The sequence below is a fragment of the Anopheles moucheti genome, chromosome X (genome assembly GCF_943734755.1).
Source record: "Anopheles moucheti chromosome X, idAnoMoucSN_F20_07, whole genome shotgun sequence".
Lineage (NCBI taxonomy): Eukaryota > Metazoa > Arthropoda > Insecta > Diptera > Culicidae > Anopheles > Anopheles moucheti.
In genome coordinates, this window is record NC_069142.1 from 15989949 (window position 1) to 16011778 (window position 21830).

Consider the following 21830-nt stretch of genomic DNA (forward strand, 5'->3'; position numbering starts at 1 on the left):
ATGGGCTGGGCACGTCATGAGAATGACACCGGACGACACTATCCAAAACGTCCGTTTTAGGTCGTCCTCATGGGCAGAGGAGGCTTGCTAGGCCAAGACTACGAAACGCCGGAAAACTCAAAACTCAAACCCATTGTTGTCATTTAACACCCAATTGAACATCATTAATTTAGAGTGTCAACAAAAATTGCATTTGGTTAGGAAAAAACCGGTTACATTGAATTGAGATATGCATCGTAAAATTCAGCACCATTAAATTCAACTATTTTAGCTGGTACGCTTACTTCAAACACGGCCATACAAGTACCGATCGTGATGCAGTATGTTATAGTTGTTGAAAGTTGATCATTGATAAATGATATTGAATAATGAACTGATGTTTTATAATTTTGAACATTAATTTGGATATATATGTCAGTAGATTGTAAAATTTTTACTATATTCTGAGACGAATTAAAGATGTGCAATGGGTATATAGGGTTTATGTTACAATGGGTATAAACTGCATCCACTAATACACACTGGAACTCAAAATCACCATCACAGTAAACATCAGTATCAATGAGTTGGTATCAGTAGATATAAAAAAACTTGATCTTTAAACAATCAACAAGTAGATAGATAACATGGAATTTGTATACCAATCCCTAAAATAAGTCAATTTTTCATACATATACTATGAAGCGGGAATCTAATTATAATCTTATGGCATGTTACGTAACAAAAAGTCCCCCCTATTTAACAAATCGTAACGTAGGTACGCAGGTTTCATGTTTAATAACATTTTCTGTGGCTCTTCCCCGTTCCCCGTGTGTTAATGATCTAAGTGTTTTGGTTGTCTTGAGGGCTAGTAGAACTCTCGGTAAGTTATGTCGTTTGGCTTCGGATTTTCGTGATCTCGAGTGCCTAAGGTCGCTTTACTACAGTAAGCCTCGGTGATCTGGTCACCGACTGGTACCACAGCTGCGACTCGAGTTGAGCGGGTTCCGTCGCTTTCCTTCTCTTCAACTCCACCGAGGATCCTTCTTTCCTCTGTTTACATTTATGTCCCGGGGTATTGACATCGCCCTCGTCCTCTCCTTTTCATCGGGACACGGCGCACAGCTGCGGGCGCGAATGACCCTCTACTACGCGCTCTTCGTGCCTTTAACTCCTCTTCAGACCTATTTGACTTTTCCCTTTCCTCTGCCGCTTTTCGTCCTCATCTCCACTCCTCCTCCTTTACTCTTTTGGATTGTCCTTGACCTCTTTTTTCCTTATATATTTAGAAGTAAGTTAGTTATTAAGAATAATTGTGTAGCAAGATTTGCAGACAATGGAATAAAATACAAATACAAATACACATTATTATCGCAATGAAAATAATAAGCAATTGTACTGATTTTCCTAAACATAGTTTAACAAATAGAGTTTAAACCACAATTAAAAACAGAGTATACATACTCGACAGAACCGTTTGGATCCTCTGAGCTACATACTACTCAACCAAACCGTCTTCTCATTACAAAAGCTTTGAGTGTCCCCTTACCCAAGGGAATGCCTCAATTTTTCCTACGTTTCCGAGTGAGAAGAATTTCCGAATTTCTTATGATCGCCTGGACGATCAATAGCATATGAAGTAATTGGATATCTTATAAAGAAAAATATCTACGTGTGTGTTCCCGGCATGCATAATAGTATGCGAACGAAGCTATATTATATATGATATATTACACAACGAACAGCATACAAAATTATAGCAGTACCAAAAATTCTATGATCTTCATATGGTGTTTAGATCCAATAACAGTCAATACCCGAGATACGTGGTTCTCGACATACGCGGATTCGGAGATAAGCGGATTTTAAAAATTTGACATTTCACGGAGTTTTGTATGCAGAATGCAAGTTATAAATTGCAAATTAAAACAATTCGTCACATTTATTTATCATTTATTTACATTGTTTACAGCAGCATTGTACTGTCATTCTTATAATGAAAGCATAAATATCAATTTTGAATGGGCTTCCAAACATAGAAATAAATATTCAATCCCTGAACATTAATCCATACAAACGATGTTTTAGAAGAAACTACGCGGATATTCGATATACGCGGATTTCTCTAGAACGAATTTTCCGTGTATCTCGGGTATCGACTGTACGTATAATTTAGTGCGTAACGGTGTAAACTGACAAATATTATTAGAAACAATTAATCCCGGGCATACTCAATTCGAAGTTAAGTCAAATAGAAAGTTAAAACATGTCGTGTACAAAACATCTAATCTATTTTACGAATTGACGAGTACTATTAGTAATTTATTTTAGGAAGTAACAAATGGCACGCGACATCACTGATCTAGTCTGTATCAAGACGATGTACTGCGCTTTAGTGCGGTCAGTGCTGGAATACGCTCCGGTAGTATGGTGGCCTTCAGCTGCTCGCCCTCTGTCTAGAGTCGTTCCAGCGCAAATTTACACTGTTTGCTTTGAGGTTCTGGAGAGTGCCAGCGGACTACGAGGAACGCTGTAGGCTGCTCAACCTCGAGTTACTTTAGCAACGCAACTGCAACGGCCACAGCGCTTCTATCTAAGCTCAACTTACATCCCGCCGAGATCGCTCCGGGCTAGATCGCTACTCGTTATTGAGGAACGGCGCACTCGCTTTGGCTCCTCTGATACGTTTATTCATTTAAATTGCCGTGCCGTGTAAGTGTCGTGAGTTTAATGTCTTTTATAATCGTCATCAACCTGACATGTCGCGCACCACGCTTTTAGACTCTATTTGTGCTGTGCGACCGTCTACCTAGTAAACTGACTAAAAACTGAACGTGACAAAATTGATAAATTTTGTGTATGTAATATTGCTTCGCTTCAAGTGAGCCACACACGGTCTGTTGAATTTTAATTAATAAATAACAAATAAGTAATTTAGATTTTTAAAAAAACTTACTATGTACTATACTTTAGCAGTTGGCAAAAATTAATAAGCTGTTTTGATTAGGAGAAAATTGGAGTGACTCAATTTACTTTTTATAAAATCGAACCTAACAAGCTAATTTTAATGAGTGTTGATTCTGCTCCTTCACATTGCGCTGGCGTAACGCTACATCGCATTTTTTTATCATGTATCGTATTATATACCGATTGCCGGCCAATTACATTACATTTATCCCTACTTTCATAAAGATGATCCAATATCCGTACAAATAATTACAGTATGATTATAAAGAAACGTAACTTTTGCGTTCTTACTATAGTTATTTGGGCCGAGTTTCTTGTTCATTCACATAGCGAACGTAGAGAGTCGGTTGTGGAGGTGGCTGCGGAGGGTTTTCTGCTTCATCCATATATGAACACGCAATTGCCAATGTACTGCCATCATCACTAAAGCACAAGCTTGAAATAGAACTATCATATAGATGAAACTGGCACAATCGTTTCTTGTTGAATCCATCCCATATATTAACATAACCGTCTGACCCACCAGTGGCAAATGTGTTATAAATACTGTGGAAGCTGATGGCATTCACCGGATAGATAAGTTCTACATCGTTTTCCTTCGCACGGTGACACTTGAAAGCAAACTTCTTCTTCTGCACCTCAGGATTAGGATCAAAGTATTCCACTGCAACTCTTCCTTCGATAGAGCTCATCACATAACCCTCCTTGTTCGGGAAACACCGAACTGCACGAGTCTGGTACTTCAGTGATGACTCGCGTCGCTCAATATAGTTATCCATCTTTCGTAAATCCCATATCAGCACCTTGCGCTCCGAAGTAGCTACCACAAGCTTCTCATCGATGCTGCTCATCGAATAAACCTTACCATTACTTTGTTCGTACGTGCCAATGCATTCTTTTTCACGCACATCCCAAAGCTTTACCGTTCGATCCCAGCTGCCGGTAAGGATAGCATTAAGTTTTGCCGAATATTCCACGCATTTTACTCCAGCATTGTGACTACCCAGTGTAGTTTCAACGTTCGCGTTAAGGTCATACAATTTCACAACATTATCCAAGTTGCCACTGATTGTTTTAGTAGAATTCTGAAATATTATCGAGGTGTAAATACGGGCAATGCTGGTACGCAAAATCAGCAGGGATGTACTTACCAGAAAAGCACAGTCAAGTACCGGCGAAGAATGAACGAACTTTTGCCGTAAGGTATTAGTAGCAACGTCATAAAGACGTAGTGTTGTGTCCCACGAAGAAACTAGCAGAAACTTATTTATTTTTGGTGAGAACTTTACAGCAGATATTACATCTACTGGAGTATTTTGTATTTGTGTTTCTGGTTTACGAGCCATTTCAATCTTTTTTCTAGTGGTCTTTGCTCATCAGTTTACCTTTCTCCGTTTCACTTAAATTACCGCCATCGTTACATGCTATTCGTAGTGGTTTATCAATGTTTAGCTATTAAACAATAATGAAGCCAACGAATTACAGTTTTCTTTTGCCGCAAACAGTCCCTGCAATTGTTTTGGCGTTGTTTCTTCTTCCAATATTGTGCAATACTGATATTCGCATGTATAAGTTTTTATGTAAACAGCATTTACGGTCATGTCAAACAAACGAAACGCACAGGCAATGCAGTTTCTGGCAAACCCAGCCAGACTGCGCGTTGTTAATTTCCCAGTCAGACAGCGCGCTCTTAATTTACCCATTCGAGCAGTTTGCTTAGTCAGGCAGTATTATTCGATCGTGTGTTGTGGAGGCAGTGTTATGGCGTTCCAAAATGTATAAAAACAGTGTTTCTTTTGCTATTCATGCGTTTGAAATTGTTTTAAATTGCTTCATAACATTTACTCTACCCGTGGTGCATGCTCAGTGCTCCCTTAATTTACCATATATTGAAGCGGTAAATACATGCAGTCCCCAAAATGCGCTACTATAACAAATCGCTTTAACCCGGAAAAAATCCACGTAAACCGCGCTTCCTTCTCTGCACTTAATTTATTCAGTGAATCAAGTGATTTATAGAAAGATTACATTAAAATAAGTTAAAGAAAGGTTTTGTAATACTAAAAAGGTTATTTCAAATTTTCACCTTTCTGCTTAGATTTTGTGCTATAACCTACTCAGCTGTCAAATTTCCAAAAACCGCGTACCTCCGAACACACGTATAAGAGGAATTGCAATAAAAAACATATAAAATGGAATGATTATTAGTTGTTTGGACAGGGTGAATGAAAAATAAGCCAATTCCACTTATTTCAACAAAATTTAATTACGAATTTTTTTCTGACCCCTAAACCCTGGCTATATTTCAACTCTTCAATATGAAGTATAAATATGATGTAAATTTTAGGGAAATTTAGCAGTCCTTAATTTACCCTTTCGTGCAGTTGTGTTATGATTACAATGGGTTTTGAGGCATGCTGATTAATTTACCGCGCAATTAAACTGTCAATTCAGGGAAAATCTTTACCTAAGCATGCACCGCGGGTAGAGTAAATGTTGTTTAACGTTAAAAAAAACCCTTTTAAAAGCATAAAATCGTGAAAAACACTTTTTTATTTCATGGATTCTAGAACGCCACAACACTGCCTCCACAAGCACCGAGCTAATAATACAAGCTGACGATGCAAATTGCTCGAATGGGTAATTTAAGAGCGCGCTGTCTGACTGGGCGCTCCGGGAAAATCTAAATTTGTCTCATGGGAATCATGACACACATGTCAAAAAAATCGAAGCATTTTTGTCAAAAGAAATGTAAACAAACATAGAATCGATTTGTTTGCCATTCTTTATGCGCTTTGTATGAAAAATTCTCTTAAAATTCATTCAATTCTTAATACAATTAAAATGGTGCAGGCTATGGTGTTACAGCTCCGTGTAATAAATGTTTTCAAGTGTAGGTTTATCTTGTGTATTTTTGTGAATTAATTATTTGCGTAAATCATTGATTATAAGATGTTTTAATGTGAATGTGAATAAGTTTCGAGATTGAAAGTAATCATGTAAAAAATGTTGATTACATTTAATCCTCGTTGAGTGAATATGATCCCTAAATCCTGGCCTCAAAATGTTTGCTAGATTGTGATAATGTCGCTCTGTTATCAGACCCACTCGCATTCGATTTTTGACCGAGCAGAAGGTTGACGTATCGCAGAAACTCATCCTAAGTGTTGAATTAAGTGCAGTGTTATTCGGTTGAGTATACGAAATTGGTCATCGGTCGACTTCTTTCAATTGGTAATTGAAGCAAAGATTGGCTATTGTGTTGACGATCTACACTGAGAGTTTGTTAATACAATTTCATAACAGCAAGCTAGCATACTCGATTGATTGATACTCTTATAAGTAATAACATGTGTAAAGCAATGCAACAATTAAACCGTGCATTGGTGTTAGTGATGTCAATTATTTGTACTCTCTTTATTTTATTAGCCCAACATGAAGCGTAGCATATCACGTTTACGCATCAATAATTTTGTTTCCTTCATGTGTTTCCCATCCGTACACCAGAACGTAAAATTTTACGGCTAAGTCGTGAGAAAAGTCAAAGAAACCAAATATGGTAGGCCACAAAAACCCTTTTGAGGGAGTTGTAGTGCCACAGAACAATGGATAAGTGTTGTAAAATGGAATCGTATTATTTGAACTGATTTCTTTTCATTTTCTCATTTTAGGACCTCATCGCTTTTTAGTAAAGAAAATAATCCATAAACGAATGAAAAGGAACTATACAGGGCAGTAATCAGCTACGGTGCGATAACAATAATTATGGCGCAAAGTCCTATCGACAAAAAAGTAAGTATTAGCTGTAATCTTATCGTCTAGCAATGCCCTTTAAATTTTACTCCAAAGTTTAATCCATCCCCAATGCAAGGCAGCAATGACATGAAAAGCATTACTGTATTTAGTTACGTATTAACTCTATTATTATCTATTTAACACGTTCAGCGCCGTTTAAAAAATCGTAATAGTTACCGCGGGGCCGCTCTCAAAATTTGCTTGTCTTTTTGAATAGCAAATCTCCCATTTTTGGGTGATATGGCCAAGCGGTAACTATTGGCATCACCTAAATTTAGAAGACGCGGCGCTGAACGTGTTAACCCTGTCCATGGCAACCACAAAAATATCATATTCCAGGTAACCGGCTACAAGGGGAACACAGAAAGTTTGGGTGCTTATAACTTTAGAAAACGTAATCCAATATGAAAATGTGATGAAAATCCATCAACTCTTCTAGTTTACACCGCTATTAATATGTCGCCTCAACTCAAATCTATTTTCATTGAGTTTAAAGCTGACATGATTTTTTCTAACAAGTTGTAAAACGTCAATAATAATTGTTTAAGTACTTCTCATAATTTCCATGACAAAAAGCTTTTGATGGTTCTTACAGCTGTGCATCACGAGTCTAACATAAGTTTTTCCGAATTTGAGTGAAAATGAGTAAAAAGTTACTGGACTTTAAACTTGAATTAAAACGCTATGCATAGTTGCATATCAAATAACGTATTAACGGTATTGAAAATATAATGCTATAGGTAAAATGAAATCAAGAAATTTTTAAAACAAAACAAGAGATAGATAATCTTGATTTACTCCCACAAAACAAATGTGAAGTCAATCGGATTCCTAGAACTATAGAATTAAGCAATCAAAATCGGTTTGGCTACCCGGGTAGCTGGTTACCAGGAATAGGGTTAATCTAAAAAAGTTTAGAAGATCGAAAAATAATTAATTTAATTTCATGCGTTGAATTTTTCGATCTAATTTATATAATGAATCATATAAAAGGAATATTGTGTTATGTACCAAAATAATCAACAATACTAGATCAGTACATTTTACTTTTTTTATTTTATTTTGTTTTTAATTCGTACGTATTAAAATAAAAAACACAATAAGTGTTTAGAAGAATATTCGAATATGGTAAACGAGTTCGCGAGTTACGCGAAAATTGCGTGCCAGAGATATTCGCATAAGTCGAATTCCCTGTATAATGTCGTTTATATTTATTTTTAAAGGGTCGATTTCGACTCAAATATTCGAATATGATAAACGACTTAAGTCTTTTTGAGAGTTATGTGAATAATGCGTGCCAGAGAAATTCACATAACTCAATTTCCCTTTATAATATCGTTTATATTTATTATTCAGTGATCGATTCTTTCTTTTCACGTTACGAAGCACATAGGAAATTGATATTATCACTATATCGGCAATTAGAGTAAATTTCTATCAAAGTTTGTGTTAATAACATTAAAATATATCGTGGTTAAATAAATTTGAGGTAAGACAAATAAAAAAAATCAATTTCACATACAAAATTACACGATCTGTCAAAATCTTGAGATTCGCTTATCTCGAATTCGCGTAACTCGGGAAATGACTGTACAGGAGCATTATTCTTTAAGATTATATATTATATCTTTAAGATTATATATTATTTCATTATATCTTTAAGATTATATATTATTGAACATTTCTTGCAATTTATAGCGAAGCCTTTTTATATTATTTGATTGCTTAATACGTAGATTTTGAGAATTCATTTCATTTTTCACCATAGACGGTAATAGTAAGCATTCTTAAATTTCTTTTAAAATAAACGTAAGCTAAAACAAAAAGCGTTGGCTGTTCGATACTTGTATCATGAACGCTTTTCAATTAACTTGTGCTACATTTAAAACCCCCTCCTTTTCCAGTAACTATATTTTATTGCGCACGAGGAGTAGAGGCTTGTCTATTGCACGAGAAGACTTGTGTATAATGCCATACAAGGCAGAATATATTAATAAAATATAAGTATGAACTTTATTTTTTTCTGTTTTTTAGGATAATTCAACGATCTCAAAATTGATACCGTTCATAACAACGGTAGTACTATATTTTTCGCTCATTCAACACACTGAACGAGGCAGTACCCCATCTACTGTGCTAAAATGCATGCCAATATTCAGTTTATTGTTCTTCCTTATGCTTACAACTTCAAAAAGTGCCACAATGTGCGTAATTTTCAATTCTTCCTATTATTATTTCTTACCGCGGGCTTAGACGTTGTGTAATCTCAGCGATTATGCGTAATCTCTCTGTTAAATCAGCGATTAAATGTAATTTTTTGACAGAAATATTATACGATACTGTCAAAAATCAGTTATAGCTAGGCTACCCTATAATCGTAAGATTATAGTGTAATCTTAATTGTGTAATTATAATCTTGGTGCAATCTGCTACCTTTTGCAGCGGTTTGTGTATTTTGAGCTATAGCTTGGAAGTGTTGTATAATAATGTATTTGTTTTATGGTATTTTAAACTAAATCGACACAAATTGCATTTATACACCCATCGCGATTAGAGCGAAATTTTTCGTAAAAAATATACGTAATTATAGATTACGCGTAATCGCTGAGATTGTGCAGCGTCTAAACACACGGTAATATTTTACATTTTAAACTTCAATCGATTGTTCTATTCGTTTTTGTAGGCTACAATATCGGAAACGCATCATGTATGGGCTTTTATTTTCGTCACTCGGAGACTTTTTGCTGAACTATGATTTATTTGAAGCTGGAATGGGTGCTTTTGGAGTTGCTCAAGTATTTTATATAACAGCATTCGGAATGAAACCACCGAGGCTATGGATTGGTGGAACTTTATATTTATTAGGATTTTTGGGTAAGTATGACCTACGCTTTCTAAATACAATTTCTAGACCTCGACATCTAAATTGTTTGGTTTTGTTCTAAATTGTAACTCAATATGAAATTGTAATATTGAATTTAACAATTCTATACATATGTTATGAAATGGAAACTATTGATTGTTTTTATTTATTTATTTATTTATTTATTTAAACACGAATATGGCCTCGAGGGCTAAACAATAGGGATATTTAAAAACTAACAAATAAAACATTATGGCAATTAGGATACAGGGATATGGAATTCGAACAAATTGTAGGATTGGGAAAACCCAACAGCGTCTTAAGAAAAGGATCCTTTTGGCCATAACGCGTGAACCGAATGGGAATGGAAAGTGGTGATCATTCGCGTAGGCGCGCGTTGGCGACGAAGACAGCTTGGCAATGATGGCAAATGAATGTCTGCTCTTGATGGTATCCATCTTTCATACAATGGACTATTGTTCAAACTAATCAAACACAAATTTCCAACGTTCCAAATCAAAGTAATTCGTGTATTCCCATTCCCATGGGTAGTAATCTCTCACCTATTATTTTTAATATTTATGTATCGGGCATCCATACAGTTTCTAAATGCACTAATTTCCTCTATGCAGACGATTTTGTGACTACAGCATCTGCTAAAAATCCTAGATGTATCATTAGCTCGCTTAGCAAGGCACTTAAAGCGTATAAAAAGTTTTGTCATACATGGATACTCAAAAAAACTGCACTAAATCGAAAAACAGTATACTTCACAAGAAACACCAGTTTTCGCAGGTTACCTCAAAGTGAGCTAAAATTTCAAAAAGGGAATATCCCATGGAAGGAAAAAATAAAATATGTATGAATTTATCTTGAAAAACGAATGACTCGCCAATGATGTTGAATATGTGTTAGCAAAAAAAGAAATTGTTAAAAGTATTATATCCATGTGTTAGCAGGGAGTCCAAACTGAACCTAAAAAACAAACTGGTTTAGCACAATCCAACTACACAGAGCAACAAATATGCCAAAAATAGATGAATATATCATATACGGACAATTAATCAAGCATACCACATCAGATGCAATGCAAATGACTGTTCACAAATTTAACAACTATTTAAATAAATTGCTAATAGCAATAGTTGTATATACGTAGTCAGTATGTAATAGCATTACGGTTTTTTCTTTCTTCTTTTGAAGATAAAATTAGCTTTGTTTTTTTTTTTGTTCGTGATTTCTGATTTTCCCACATTAAGCTCTATACAACCAATACGAAATTTCAACCCAGTATTCGCTAAATCGAAAATTTAAATCAATGCGGGAAGCAATAGGCTCCTGAGCTAATCTAGTAATAAGGGCAAGGGTCTTGATTGATTTGTTAATAAGGAAATCAACTTGGTCTTTAATCTTAAGGGCAGAATCAAGAAAACCGCCTAGATTACAAGAATGTCGATTTAGAGCAGTGCCGTACAAGTAATAATTGAAATCCGGCTTAAGAGGAGAGCGACCGAACGAAATAATGGAACTTTTTTAAAGGCACAGTTGTAATCCATTGGAAGGTACCAAGCGGAAAAGGATTCAAAGAAGTTTTGAAGGAGGCGACAATCATCAGGAGAGGATACTGGGAAATAGATTTTTAGGTCATCTGCATAAAGCAGAAAACAATCAAGAGAAAGTATAGATTTACATTCGTTCACAAACAATAGGAATAACAAAGAATTAAGGATATTCCCTTAAGGAACACCGGAAAGCCTCGGATAAACTATCTTCTTCTAGCTGTCTTCTAGCAGATCTTAACCTTGTATGAATTGAACTTGAGAACAAATGAATTGAACCACGACATGAGTGGATCGCCAAAGTCATGTTTCTTTGGTTTAGAGAGTAACCGTAACCAGTGGTTCGGAGAGATAAAATATGAACCATAACGCCACCTATCGATGCGCGATATATATTTAAGGCATATTTGAATATGTGTAATTTGTATGGGTTGCGGTTACGGCGATAAGTAACAAATGTACGATTTCTGTCCGCTTTTAAGAATCTGAGGGACTTGTTCGACCACGGGGGGATAGGGGGTGGTTATAGGGGAGGACAGCAGAAAGGGCAAGCAGATCTTATAACGTTCACATTTGAGAATCGCTATGAATATGTTAGAAAAAATACATATTAAGTAATAACCAAATTATTAAGCATTTGATGATAACCATTTTTTTGGGTCATTTGTAAATGACATGAGCGTCCCAAATGAGCTGTTCTCTAGTTAATTCGGACTAAACTTAAAGTAAAATTAATGTTACATTTCTCGCAATTCGTTTTCTTTATATTAGATATTTGTTAAAAGCATTTTTTTAAATCTTGTTTTGTTTTAGCAACTGCTGTGTTCTTTGGTAATTTGAAACCATTGATAAAAGTATGTCTTCCATTTTATGCTGTTTTATTGTTGACCATGTGTTGGAGATCTTTGGCTCGAATTGATGGATCACCTGTAAGCTGATTACTACGTTCACTTTATTGCTTGACGTATATATTTATATTTTTTTGTTTTGTTTTTTTTTCCAGAATTATTCAAGACTTGTATGTGGGATTTCCAGCATATTATTCGTCTTATCTGATGGAATAATAGCATTTGACAAGTTTTTCACACCTATTCAAGCAGCACAAGTATTTTATTGAGAGTATATTAAAAAGAACAAATATTTAATCAGATGCTTTTTTATCTTTCAGACGTATATCATGGTTACATATTACCTCGCACAAGTAGGAATAACACTCAGCGTTAATGATGTTCGACTAAATGAGCCAACCTTTATTAAGCCTACAGAACGACGAAACAAAAACACTGCATCAAAATCATATTGATTATGATTATGACTATATGGCCAATATCTGTGAAATAGTAAAGAACACTAAATCTGTGATTCTGCTTCTTCCTAAAATTGAAAAACTTCCATTAAACATCAGAATTATATACTTGTTGAGAGGACAATAAATAGACTGGTTTTATACATATGTTTAAACATATTACGAAGTTTTTTATTTGCGTTGTGCAACGTGTTAGGAACATTCATATTTTCCATATTGTTTAGTGTGTGAGATAAAATAATTAATTTATTATACTAGAATAATGTATAAGAGGACATGTTTTATGTACATACACGCAAGTTTTATCGCATCTGTTCTTTATATAAAAATCACATTCGGTTATTTTTTACATAAAACAATGTTCCCATAAGAATTTAAAATTTAAAAAAAAGAAAACTAATTACGTTAATGGTTACGGTCTTTTCAATTGAAATACCAATTGAAGTACCTAAGTATTCATAACAACATTCTAAACATCCTATAGAAAACCCAGTAGTACATCTTTTCCTAGCAGTATCGTTTCGTAACAGATTTATACTCAAGAATATGATATGCGAGATCACCTTGTTCTTATCTTGACTTAGTATTTCAAATAATGTCTGACTTGTCTGTCTTTCCGGATACGAAACATTCTCAGGAAATAACATTAATATTAACGGGAAGTAACAGGATTTTTTTTGTCCATTAACATTTGTGTTCTTCAAAACTGCATGATGACCCTGAAAGGGTGGCAAATATGATATTATGATGCACTATCAAGATAGTCCATGCTATTGGTATATGTTTAACCACAGTTTCAAATAAGTGCGCTATAACATTAACGCAGAGAGAAAATCCAAACACGAATGTCTTGGTCATACAATAACACCAGCTATGTTCAAACTTGACATGTACTAGATCGAGTGTCATATACAAAGCAATATAAACGGTTCGATAGTAGAAATATGTGGTACCTAGAAATAGTGAATCCCAGGAAAACATTTATAATCTGCTTTACAAAGTACAACACTAACAACAAAGCACATAGAATCAATCCTCGGTAGCGTGAACTGTGTTTGGAATAGCCTTTAAAACATGGTGAACATGTTAGAACTAATGGATGTTGACAATAGGAAAAAAAACATCCAGAACACTTAATATATATATATGAGTAAACATAATGCATGGTATATTAGTTGAAATAATAACAAATTATTCGAAGCGTCTGTATGACAGCAAAAACGATCAGAAGTGTTTGATGTAACATCTATTATTAAATTATACATTAAAAAAATCATAATTTAACATATCACATGTTGCAAATGCTATTTTCCTCGTTTGAACAAAAAATTCTCTAAAAATCTTGCCATGCTTCTACTAGGGAAGAAACAATTACGATGAAGTACATAAAAATACTTCGCCAAAGCATAATTCCACCACTCCTCTGTCGATTTCGGTTCTTGCGTCAGATAGTTTAAAAGGTCGGATGATCATCATCATTACTATCTTTATAATATGTTGGTTATCAGTTGATAAAGGTACTTCCAGGTTATTGATTACACCGTTAAAAAGAATTATCAAATGCAGGCTCATGAAACACAACAATACCGAATGCTTCATAGGATTTTCTTACATCTCCCTTAGAAACGTTGTACATCTCGAAAATCAAAAAGTATTGTTTAAAAAATCTTTTTCGTTGGCCTTTTTCAAGGGCTTATTATGTTTATCATGTTTTTCGCTTTACTGAATACTCACAATTCTTGCCACGAGAAGTTTAAACCAAATTAGAATCGATCCACGATCATGGAGACGGAATCATGGGATTGGACGGAAAGTTGCTGTTGGTGGAACGCTAAACAAAATTTCAATAACACCATGTCAAGCTTAACTATTCCAACATTCTTGTAAACTCTTAAACTATGATGGTGTAGTCACAATTAGCATATCTTATAACACATCCATTTATTGACTGCCTGATACTCACAACACGTACTTACACTAAACAATACTGTACCAATTCTCCAAATAGTTGGCTAATCCGTCCATGTATTGACTACGTTCATTCGATTGACCAAAGACAACAGTATTTCCTACCCCACGGAGCAGCGCCGGGAAAATGTCACGTTCATTTGATACAATCGTGTGATTACACACCGTCATTAAGGCAAAATCAACATCAGGTTCATTGTGTTCTGCTATAACTTCAATTCGTTCGCTTTGTGAGTTCAACGTATTACAAATCTCACCTTTGGGATTTTCACAAATGACTAAAAACAGCAACAAGCCAGTATCATGCATTTTTCGTTGAAAAGTAATGGCACGATAGTAATATTCGAAAGGTAACGCATCTTCCTCGCGAATATGTACACAAACCAGCTGAAGATTGGTCACATCATCCTCATCACCGTATAGTTTTGCGCGCTGGTGTATTTCCTTTAGTATATCATGGACAGAAATTTGCGTTTCCGTGCGAATGCTGTAAATATGAGTAAAAATAAAAATTTAATGTAGAACATGCATACATAACGTAAATTAAAACGAACTTGAATTACTTGAAATACTGTTTCTGTTGCTGCCATGAGACATTTAAAATCTCATCAAAGCGTTTGGCTTGGTTGTTCAGTATATAAAGCTGCTTTTTGCCTTCAGCTATTTCGATGTCTGTGCTACTATTTAAAATGCACGCTGACGGAATGTAATAACATCGAATTGTTTCCAGATCAACTATTTCAAATGGTAAACTGTACAAATAACCACAGCGTTAGTTAGTACAAGAATAATTAGCGTTGGAGAGTCAGTTACCTCGCAAAGAGCTGGCTTAGCTCTGTCCGCGCCGAACCGGTCAATAAAATTTGTATTCGTTGTGTGCTCATTGCTGAAAGTAAGCTATTTTGGATGGCTATCAGAGAGAAGTAGTGCCATAAGTTTTCCGACAGCGAGCTTCCGGCAAAAGCTGTAAACAGCAATGTGTTTTCCGAAGGGCATGGTTCTGTTACTTGCTCTATCTCGTAGCCACCGGTAGTGTTGATATCAATTTCTAGCAGTTCTAGAAACTGCCCAACTGACCGTTGATCCCACCGTTCATGTTGGTTATTTGAATTGTTTCCAAATCGGAATGTATGTTTCGATGCATGTCGCACAAATTCTGGCCGATGCACTGTATCCGCTATGAGCCATATAAACGTGAAAAACGATGCTATCAAGATGAGTGGTTTGATGTTTTTCCGAACCGCTTGCAACATATAGCGCAGCACATTAACCAGATGGCGTAGCATGATGTTGTGACTTATGGTACTCCTTCGATTGAAATGGCGAACTTGCTTTGAACTGGTTGATTGCAAGTAATTCCATAGGCACAGTGTATATAGATCACATTTACATTTGCATTACGTGTCTAACCAGCCCACAGTACTAATCACAGCTAGCAATCCGATCAAAAATATCAGCAAACTTTGTGTTACTTCTACGGACACGATTCGTTGCACTATTAAAGGTGTACTGTGGAATGTATCAGAATCTCTGTTTTGAAACCGATTACGGTTCTCATAGCGTTTCTATTAACGTGTACCGTGTAAGGTAATGCCACCATGCCACCATGACTCAACGTTATCGTCCGCGACACTTATCTCGCAGCTGATAAACCTGCTGCACCTTTGTAAAAGGTCTGTCGTACGATAAGCATCGGATTCTCCGATAACCTTAAAATTCGCTTTGAAGGGTACAATAAGCAACAACCCTTTACAACAGCTTATTTTTGTCAGATTTAACATTTTATGCCTGTAGTTCTTGTTAAGAAACGCACCTAGCAAAGCGACTAAGCACCAAGTTTTCGATTTTTTACTTGGGTTCATGATGAATGTGCTTGAACGAGTTTCTTTCAATTAACATGAATATCGAACAAATCATGTAAGTAAATACTGCCCTGTAAATCATGTAAAATACTGTCCGAACCAATCCCTTGTACGCAGTACTGACTATCCAGCTACGGGTACATAAAGTCAAAGAAAGCCAGTAGTGCTAGGCCTCTACCTCTTGAGGATATTGTGCCGATAAAGAAAAAGAAACAATTTTGTAGATGTCGCTTTCTCAGTGCCCTTTATGATGTTGTCTCGCTGGAGGCTCAAGTTCATCTGTTTATTCCTTCGTTGTAGCTTATTACAATAATCCCTATGATATAAATTCCTATTCACTAAGATTTCTTTTTCATTGTAACTCTAGACATACGCCAACAACCAATACAACCGAGTATGCCCGGGATAAGGCAAATTGCAAGGAGGAAATGCCTTGTTTAAATTGTACACCATTCAACACTACGGTGTCGATAATACGGCGAAAGCCGTCATAATGAAAATATAAATAAATAAAATATCTACTATACTTCTAGTTGCATAACTGTAATGCGTTTTGTATAAACCTTGGCACCAACAGCTGTTTTGTTTCTTGTCAGAAGTAACACATAGTTTTAGTAGTTGGAATTATGTTTTATTTTGAAGGCAAAATAATTGATTGTAAATTTTTGTCAACTAATAGCAGTGACATTTAAACCGCACGATGTTCAGTTAATCCATGGGTATTTTTTTGGATTTTTTGTTTGTATCGCTTTATTGTTTTCTTTTTGTTTATTTCCCAATAATTTAATAATAGTTCGCTTTTGGTACTGTAATTTTTTATGGCGTGTGTGTGTGTAAATACGGATCCTAGTAGCTCATTGGATGAATGAAGGTCATCCTAACCAACTGAAGTGCAAAAATATATGCACAATATTTTACGAAGCAACACGTGACCTGGCTAACAAATGTGTAATAATGTAAGAAAAAATATCCTAAAATGTACTGTTTTATTTCTGCCTAACCTGAACATGTAATATTTATTATTTTCACCAATCTTCTCAATATTTCCTTTATTTTTAAAATAACAAGCGTTCGTGATACAAAGTACAGGAAGCATAAAAACAGTAACTCATCCAAATTTAGTCAAATCTAATTATTGATTAGGTCTTTCACACGCCTACTAATGTCTAAATCGGACGTTTCGTAGTACTAATAGTTTTATGAAAAATTGAAACTTCTCGAAACAAAGGCTCAATATCATAAAAATAAACATGGAATCAATTTTAAAGAGCCAACATATTAAATTTTGTCAACAAGTTATATAAATAAATTGGTAGCAATTCACAGCACATTTTACATTACATTCGAAGATTTCCATCAAATCATCGATTATGATGCGGAACTGTCATGAAAAGAATATATTCCTTCATTTTTAAGCAACCATTTGTTGCAATTACTAGTCAAAGCTCTTATTGAATATATATATAACTATATATTGATATAAACTTCCGGATAAGAATAATGTATTAAACTTACATGAGAAAACGGCTAACAATAGGATACAACAATAGGATAAAATTATCTAAAATTCGAAGATTTTAATTGAAAAACGTCATACGGCTTTTCTACGGCTAAATAAACAAAATCAAAAAAAGTTCGATAAGCATTACAATCAAATACAATTACAGATAATTAATAATAATTATTAAATTGATAATTACAGAAACCTGAATTTTACAGGTTTTATGTTTTACAAATAAATTTAAAAAATATCCACAACAAGTTAAGATTCGTTCAAATTTATAGACTGTATTTCAATGTATCAGATTATTCATGTAGACCATTTGTTATAAAGCTAAATAATATTTGTACTAAAAGTTAACACCAACATTTTATTGTTTGCTCTTAAAATCCGTCGTATAAACGACTTTGACATGCTCAGGCAACACATTAGGCAAACATGTATTATCCTTATGCTTGTTTGTTTGACGAATGAATGTAGACAGAGCACTCTTACAGCATCCTTTTGTTTTACAGCACGAGTGCTAGCCCCACAGTACGATAGTAGTTCATTTTTAGTCAAATGTTTGTTACCTTTTTGTGCATATAATTTTCCGTTGCTATTTATTTACAATTTGAAAATGAACCGGATATCAAAGACCGGATTTTCCGATGGCAACTGTTTTCCCGATGTGCAATATAGCATGAATTGGTATTACTGCGCATGAACAAAAGTTCTGCTGTTGGTCCTATTTTTTCTACTGCATAAACCAGTTCCAAATAACGCAAAGACACGTGAGAGGAAGAAGCATGGGCAGATTGTGTCACACATTGCCGTTGTCTTCTTTTTCCCTAGACCTTCCGGTCCCTAATATCTGGCGAGAACCTTTAGAGTGAATCAAAATGTGAACGAATCGACCACGGGAGCGCAACGTCTTTAAAGCGGGTTGCCCTTTGCATTTTTCCGGTGTCAAGGCAAAAGTTACCGTTCACTGCGTGTGTACGTTCGTATTTTCCAATCGAGCTGGTAAACGCTAGGGAATCGTATAATTGTTATGTTATACGTGCTATCCTGTTTTTACCACTTGTCGTAAATTTCCTTGTCGTGTCATTCTATAGTGTAAAAATGGTTCACGAATGTTTACCGGAAACCCCAGTATAGGTGCAAAATTTTCAATAAAGGTCACTGCTAATGTTGTGCTGCTAACGTTAGTGCTCGGCTGGAAATCATGTAATGATGCAAGGATAAAGTCTGTCTCTCCTAGTGTAGCTGTGATTTCTGCAATCAATTTCGAGACTTGTGCAATACGCAGCCTAGACCGTAGTACAATCAACCCAACAGTGAAATATCGTTATTAGCGAAACGGAAAAAAAGGTATAAACATAAGTCATCCGGAGTGGAAAAGAAACGAATGAACCATGGGCCTAAGAGCCACTGTGCCAGACAGTACGCTTTTCGGAACATCACAATTGGATTAACAATTGTCGTAAACATTCAGGCAAAGCCGTCTAGTGATATATGGAAAATGTCCATCGTTCCATCGGTAGCATCGTTCACCCTTATTTGTGGCTTATGTAACAAACACAATCAGTATCAAGGGTTTGTTTGTGTATGCACCAGCAATTCTGCACAAACATCCCTGATATGTTTCACGAGACTCTACAATAGATTTGAATCTTCTTCACACAAAGACTAGACAGTAAGATTTTCTCCTTGTTCAGGCAGATAAGCATTTCTTGTGCTCTATTTAACAACTTGAACAAGCGTCGGGATAATATTAAGTATGAATAGTCTAAACATGTCCCACAATAGGCAGCTATAGATTCGTGAAGTTAGACGTAACATGATTCGTTATTTTCACATTTTTCGGAGCGAAGGCGCTACGCACTTCGCAGATAAATGATACCTTTACATGCGACAATTTCTTGCCCTTTATAACACGAGCAACCCTCCATGCATACTTTGTATAGAACAAGTTTCAGTGTCGTTTTTTTTATGTATTGTGTCTGTGTAAATAATTAAAAAGCCGCGTAGCGAGAATTTGTCTTGGCTTGTACGACGCTGGAGGAAAACATTGCCATTTTATAGTTCTGCGCACTTCGCTGGTTCTTTATCGTTCTTCTAAAACTAAACAGGTGCAAAGAATACTCGCAGTGTAATTGTATGAGACGAAACATGGTAACAGGCTCACTACGAGGGCCAAGAATGATCAAGGACATTCTTTATTCTACAGTGCAGCTCTATTTATACAGTGCGCGATTTCTTATCGGCGTATCGATTTGCCGAAGCCCCCAAGCGGGTGCTGCGGAAACCAACAAATAGAGTCCTTGTCGCTACCGAACGCGGTCCAGGTAAACTGCGAACGCTGTACTACACACGTGACGCACGTGCCATATAACATCCAGCATCCTTTTGACGCGCGGTGTTTTTTTTATTTAGCAGACAGACGTCACACGGTCCTCCGTACCAACATCCTGTCGTTCTCGTCTGCCGCATCGTTGTCGTCCTCCGTAACCAATACCACGTGGTTTATACCATCTGTGCGCGTGACGGCCCGGCGCAACGACAAACCCTGGACTAACCATCCGTATCGAACCGCCATTGTGGCACTCCACCTTCACCAGTACACCCTGCTCACGCCGCCACGGAGCAGGGTTTTCGGTTCCTCAGCTGCTGTCAAGTGTCCAGCTAATCTAACACAGGGTGAATATGCATATTAATATTATTATATTTCATATACCACTGTAATTACATAGTCATCGCTGGTCGTATGTATGTATGTTGTATTATCGCTGTTATTCATTCCTTGGGAATACTATTGTATAGTCCACAATTGAAGTTCGTAACAAATTATGAATACATGGAACAGACTGATGCATGACACGTATACGATCCATGGCATACACTTTATCTTGCAAAACTAATTGAACTTACTAGAAAGATTCGTGAAAACCTGATCTCTAAAATTGGTCATGCCAGATTCCTTCTGTGTAATAGCAAACCTTCAAATCTAGCACCTCTCTTCAGAAGCGATATATATTTTGAGAACTATTAATTCTCCTGCATAGCAACTTTTTAGCTGTGCTATAGAATTATACACTGTTGTAAGCAGTTAGGTGTACATCTGCAGACATATTTGGTGTTCAACAACCCGCACCCCGTTTGTGTTTCTACTGCACCGCAGTTTTGTGCCTTTTCTTAGAAGTATTCATGTTATTTGTTCGCCCTATTCTTGTTGTTATACTTGAAAACCTGATTATGATTTATTAGGCTGTAAATTGTTCTATTAGACGCATTCCATTTCAATTCTAATGGAACTCTATGAAGCTTACAAACCTTTCTCTGCCTTCGGTATAGCCGATCTTTACTCGACGGTAATGTTACCAAATTCCATCCGAACTTATTCAGCTGAGCGTAAATAAAATCAAAGAAAGCCGGAAAGGCCAAACCCTTGGCCTAATAATCCTTGTGGCCTATTTAAAAGAACTTAACATGTTAAACCTTCTTAAAAATATATTAAATGTTATTGTGAAGGTGTAATTATTGGAATATATTTAAAAAAATAATTGATTACTTAAATAACAATCAGGATATCGCGAAGGGGACGTGGTGCGAAGCAGCTGTAAATCTTGTAATTTTAAAATGAAAAGAATTGCTTAAAAGGCAACAACCTATAAGTATAGAATTTTTAAAATTAAAACGTTAAATTGAAACTATTTTTTGATCACAGTTTGGTATAGCTGGAGTGGAAATGGTTTGGTTTGCTATTCATAATAATACACGGTTTGCACTGTTCATAATCGATACCCATAGAAAATATACTTGGAGTTCCACAGGGTAATGTGTTGGGACCTGTACTCTTTATAATCTATATAAACGATATGAAAAGGATCTTGCACTCAAGCGAAATCAATCTATTTGCTGACGACACGGTCATATTTGTTCCACAAAAAGTTCTACAGCTTGTTGAATTATGTCAAAATAGAGACCTGGAATCTTTTGGATGTTGTTTGTTGATAAATGTTTCGAAAACATAATGTATGGTAATTCA

General features: G+C 35.7%; 3 protein-coding genes across 5 annotated transcripts; 1 reads left to right on the forward strand and 2 right to left on the reverse strand.

The window, feature by feature from the left end:
- Positions 1–1920: 1920 nt before the first annotated feature.
- Positions 1921–4473, reverse strand: LOC128306852 (mitotic checkpoint protein BUB3). The gene is made up of 2 exons (XM_053044479.1): positions 4098–4473; positions 1921–4031 (listed from the first exon to the last, which is right to left on the reverse strand). Exons 1-2 carry the CDS (start codon positions 4290–4292, stop codon positions 3243–3245), a joined length of 984 nt encoding a protein of 327 aa, XP_052900439.1. The 5' UTR covers positions 4293–4473; the 3' UTR covers positions 1921–3242.
- Positions 4474–5713: 1240 nt separating this feature from the next.
- Positions 5714–12622, forward strand: LOC128307110 (lysoplasmalogenase-like protein TMEM86A). 3 transcript variants are annotated; one of them, XM_053044839.1, is made up of 8 exons: positions 5774–5839; positions 6454–6505; positions 6618–6738; positions 8776–8945; positions 9425–9615; positions 11977–12092; positions 12167–12268; positions 12332–12622. In XM_053044839.1, the coding sequence occupies exons 3-8, from the start codon at positions 6712–6714 to the stop codon at positions 12464–12466; spliced, it is 741 nt and encodes a 246-aa protein (XP_052900799.1). In that variant the 5' UTR covers positions 5774–5839; positions 6454–6505; positions 6618–6711; the 3' UTR covers positions 12467–12622. The 3 variants fall into 3 exon arrangements, with proteins under 3 accessions (XP_052900798.1, XP_052900799.1, XP_052900797.1); XM_053044838.1 differs by lacking the exon at positions 6454–6505 and having other exon boundaries at positions 5714–5839; XM_053044837.1 differs by lacking the exons at positions 5774–5839; positions 6454–6505 and adding an exon at positions 5851–6180.
- Positions 12623–14446: 1824 nt separating this feature from the next.
- Positions 14447–15723, reverse strand: LOC128307323 (uncharacterized). Its single transcript, XM_053045099.1, has 3 exons — positions 15251–15723; positions 15001–15189; positions 14447–14924 (listed from the first exon to the last, which is right to left on the reverse strand). The coding sequence occupies exons 1-3, from the start codon at positions 15721–15723 to the stop codon at positions 14447–14449; spliced, it is 1140 nt and encodes a 379-aa protein (XP_052901059.1).
- Between the last annotated feature and the right edge of the window lie 6107 nt (positions 15724–21830).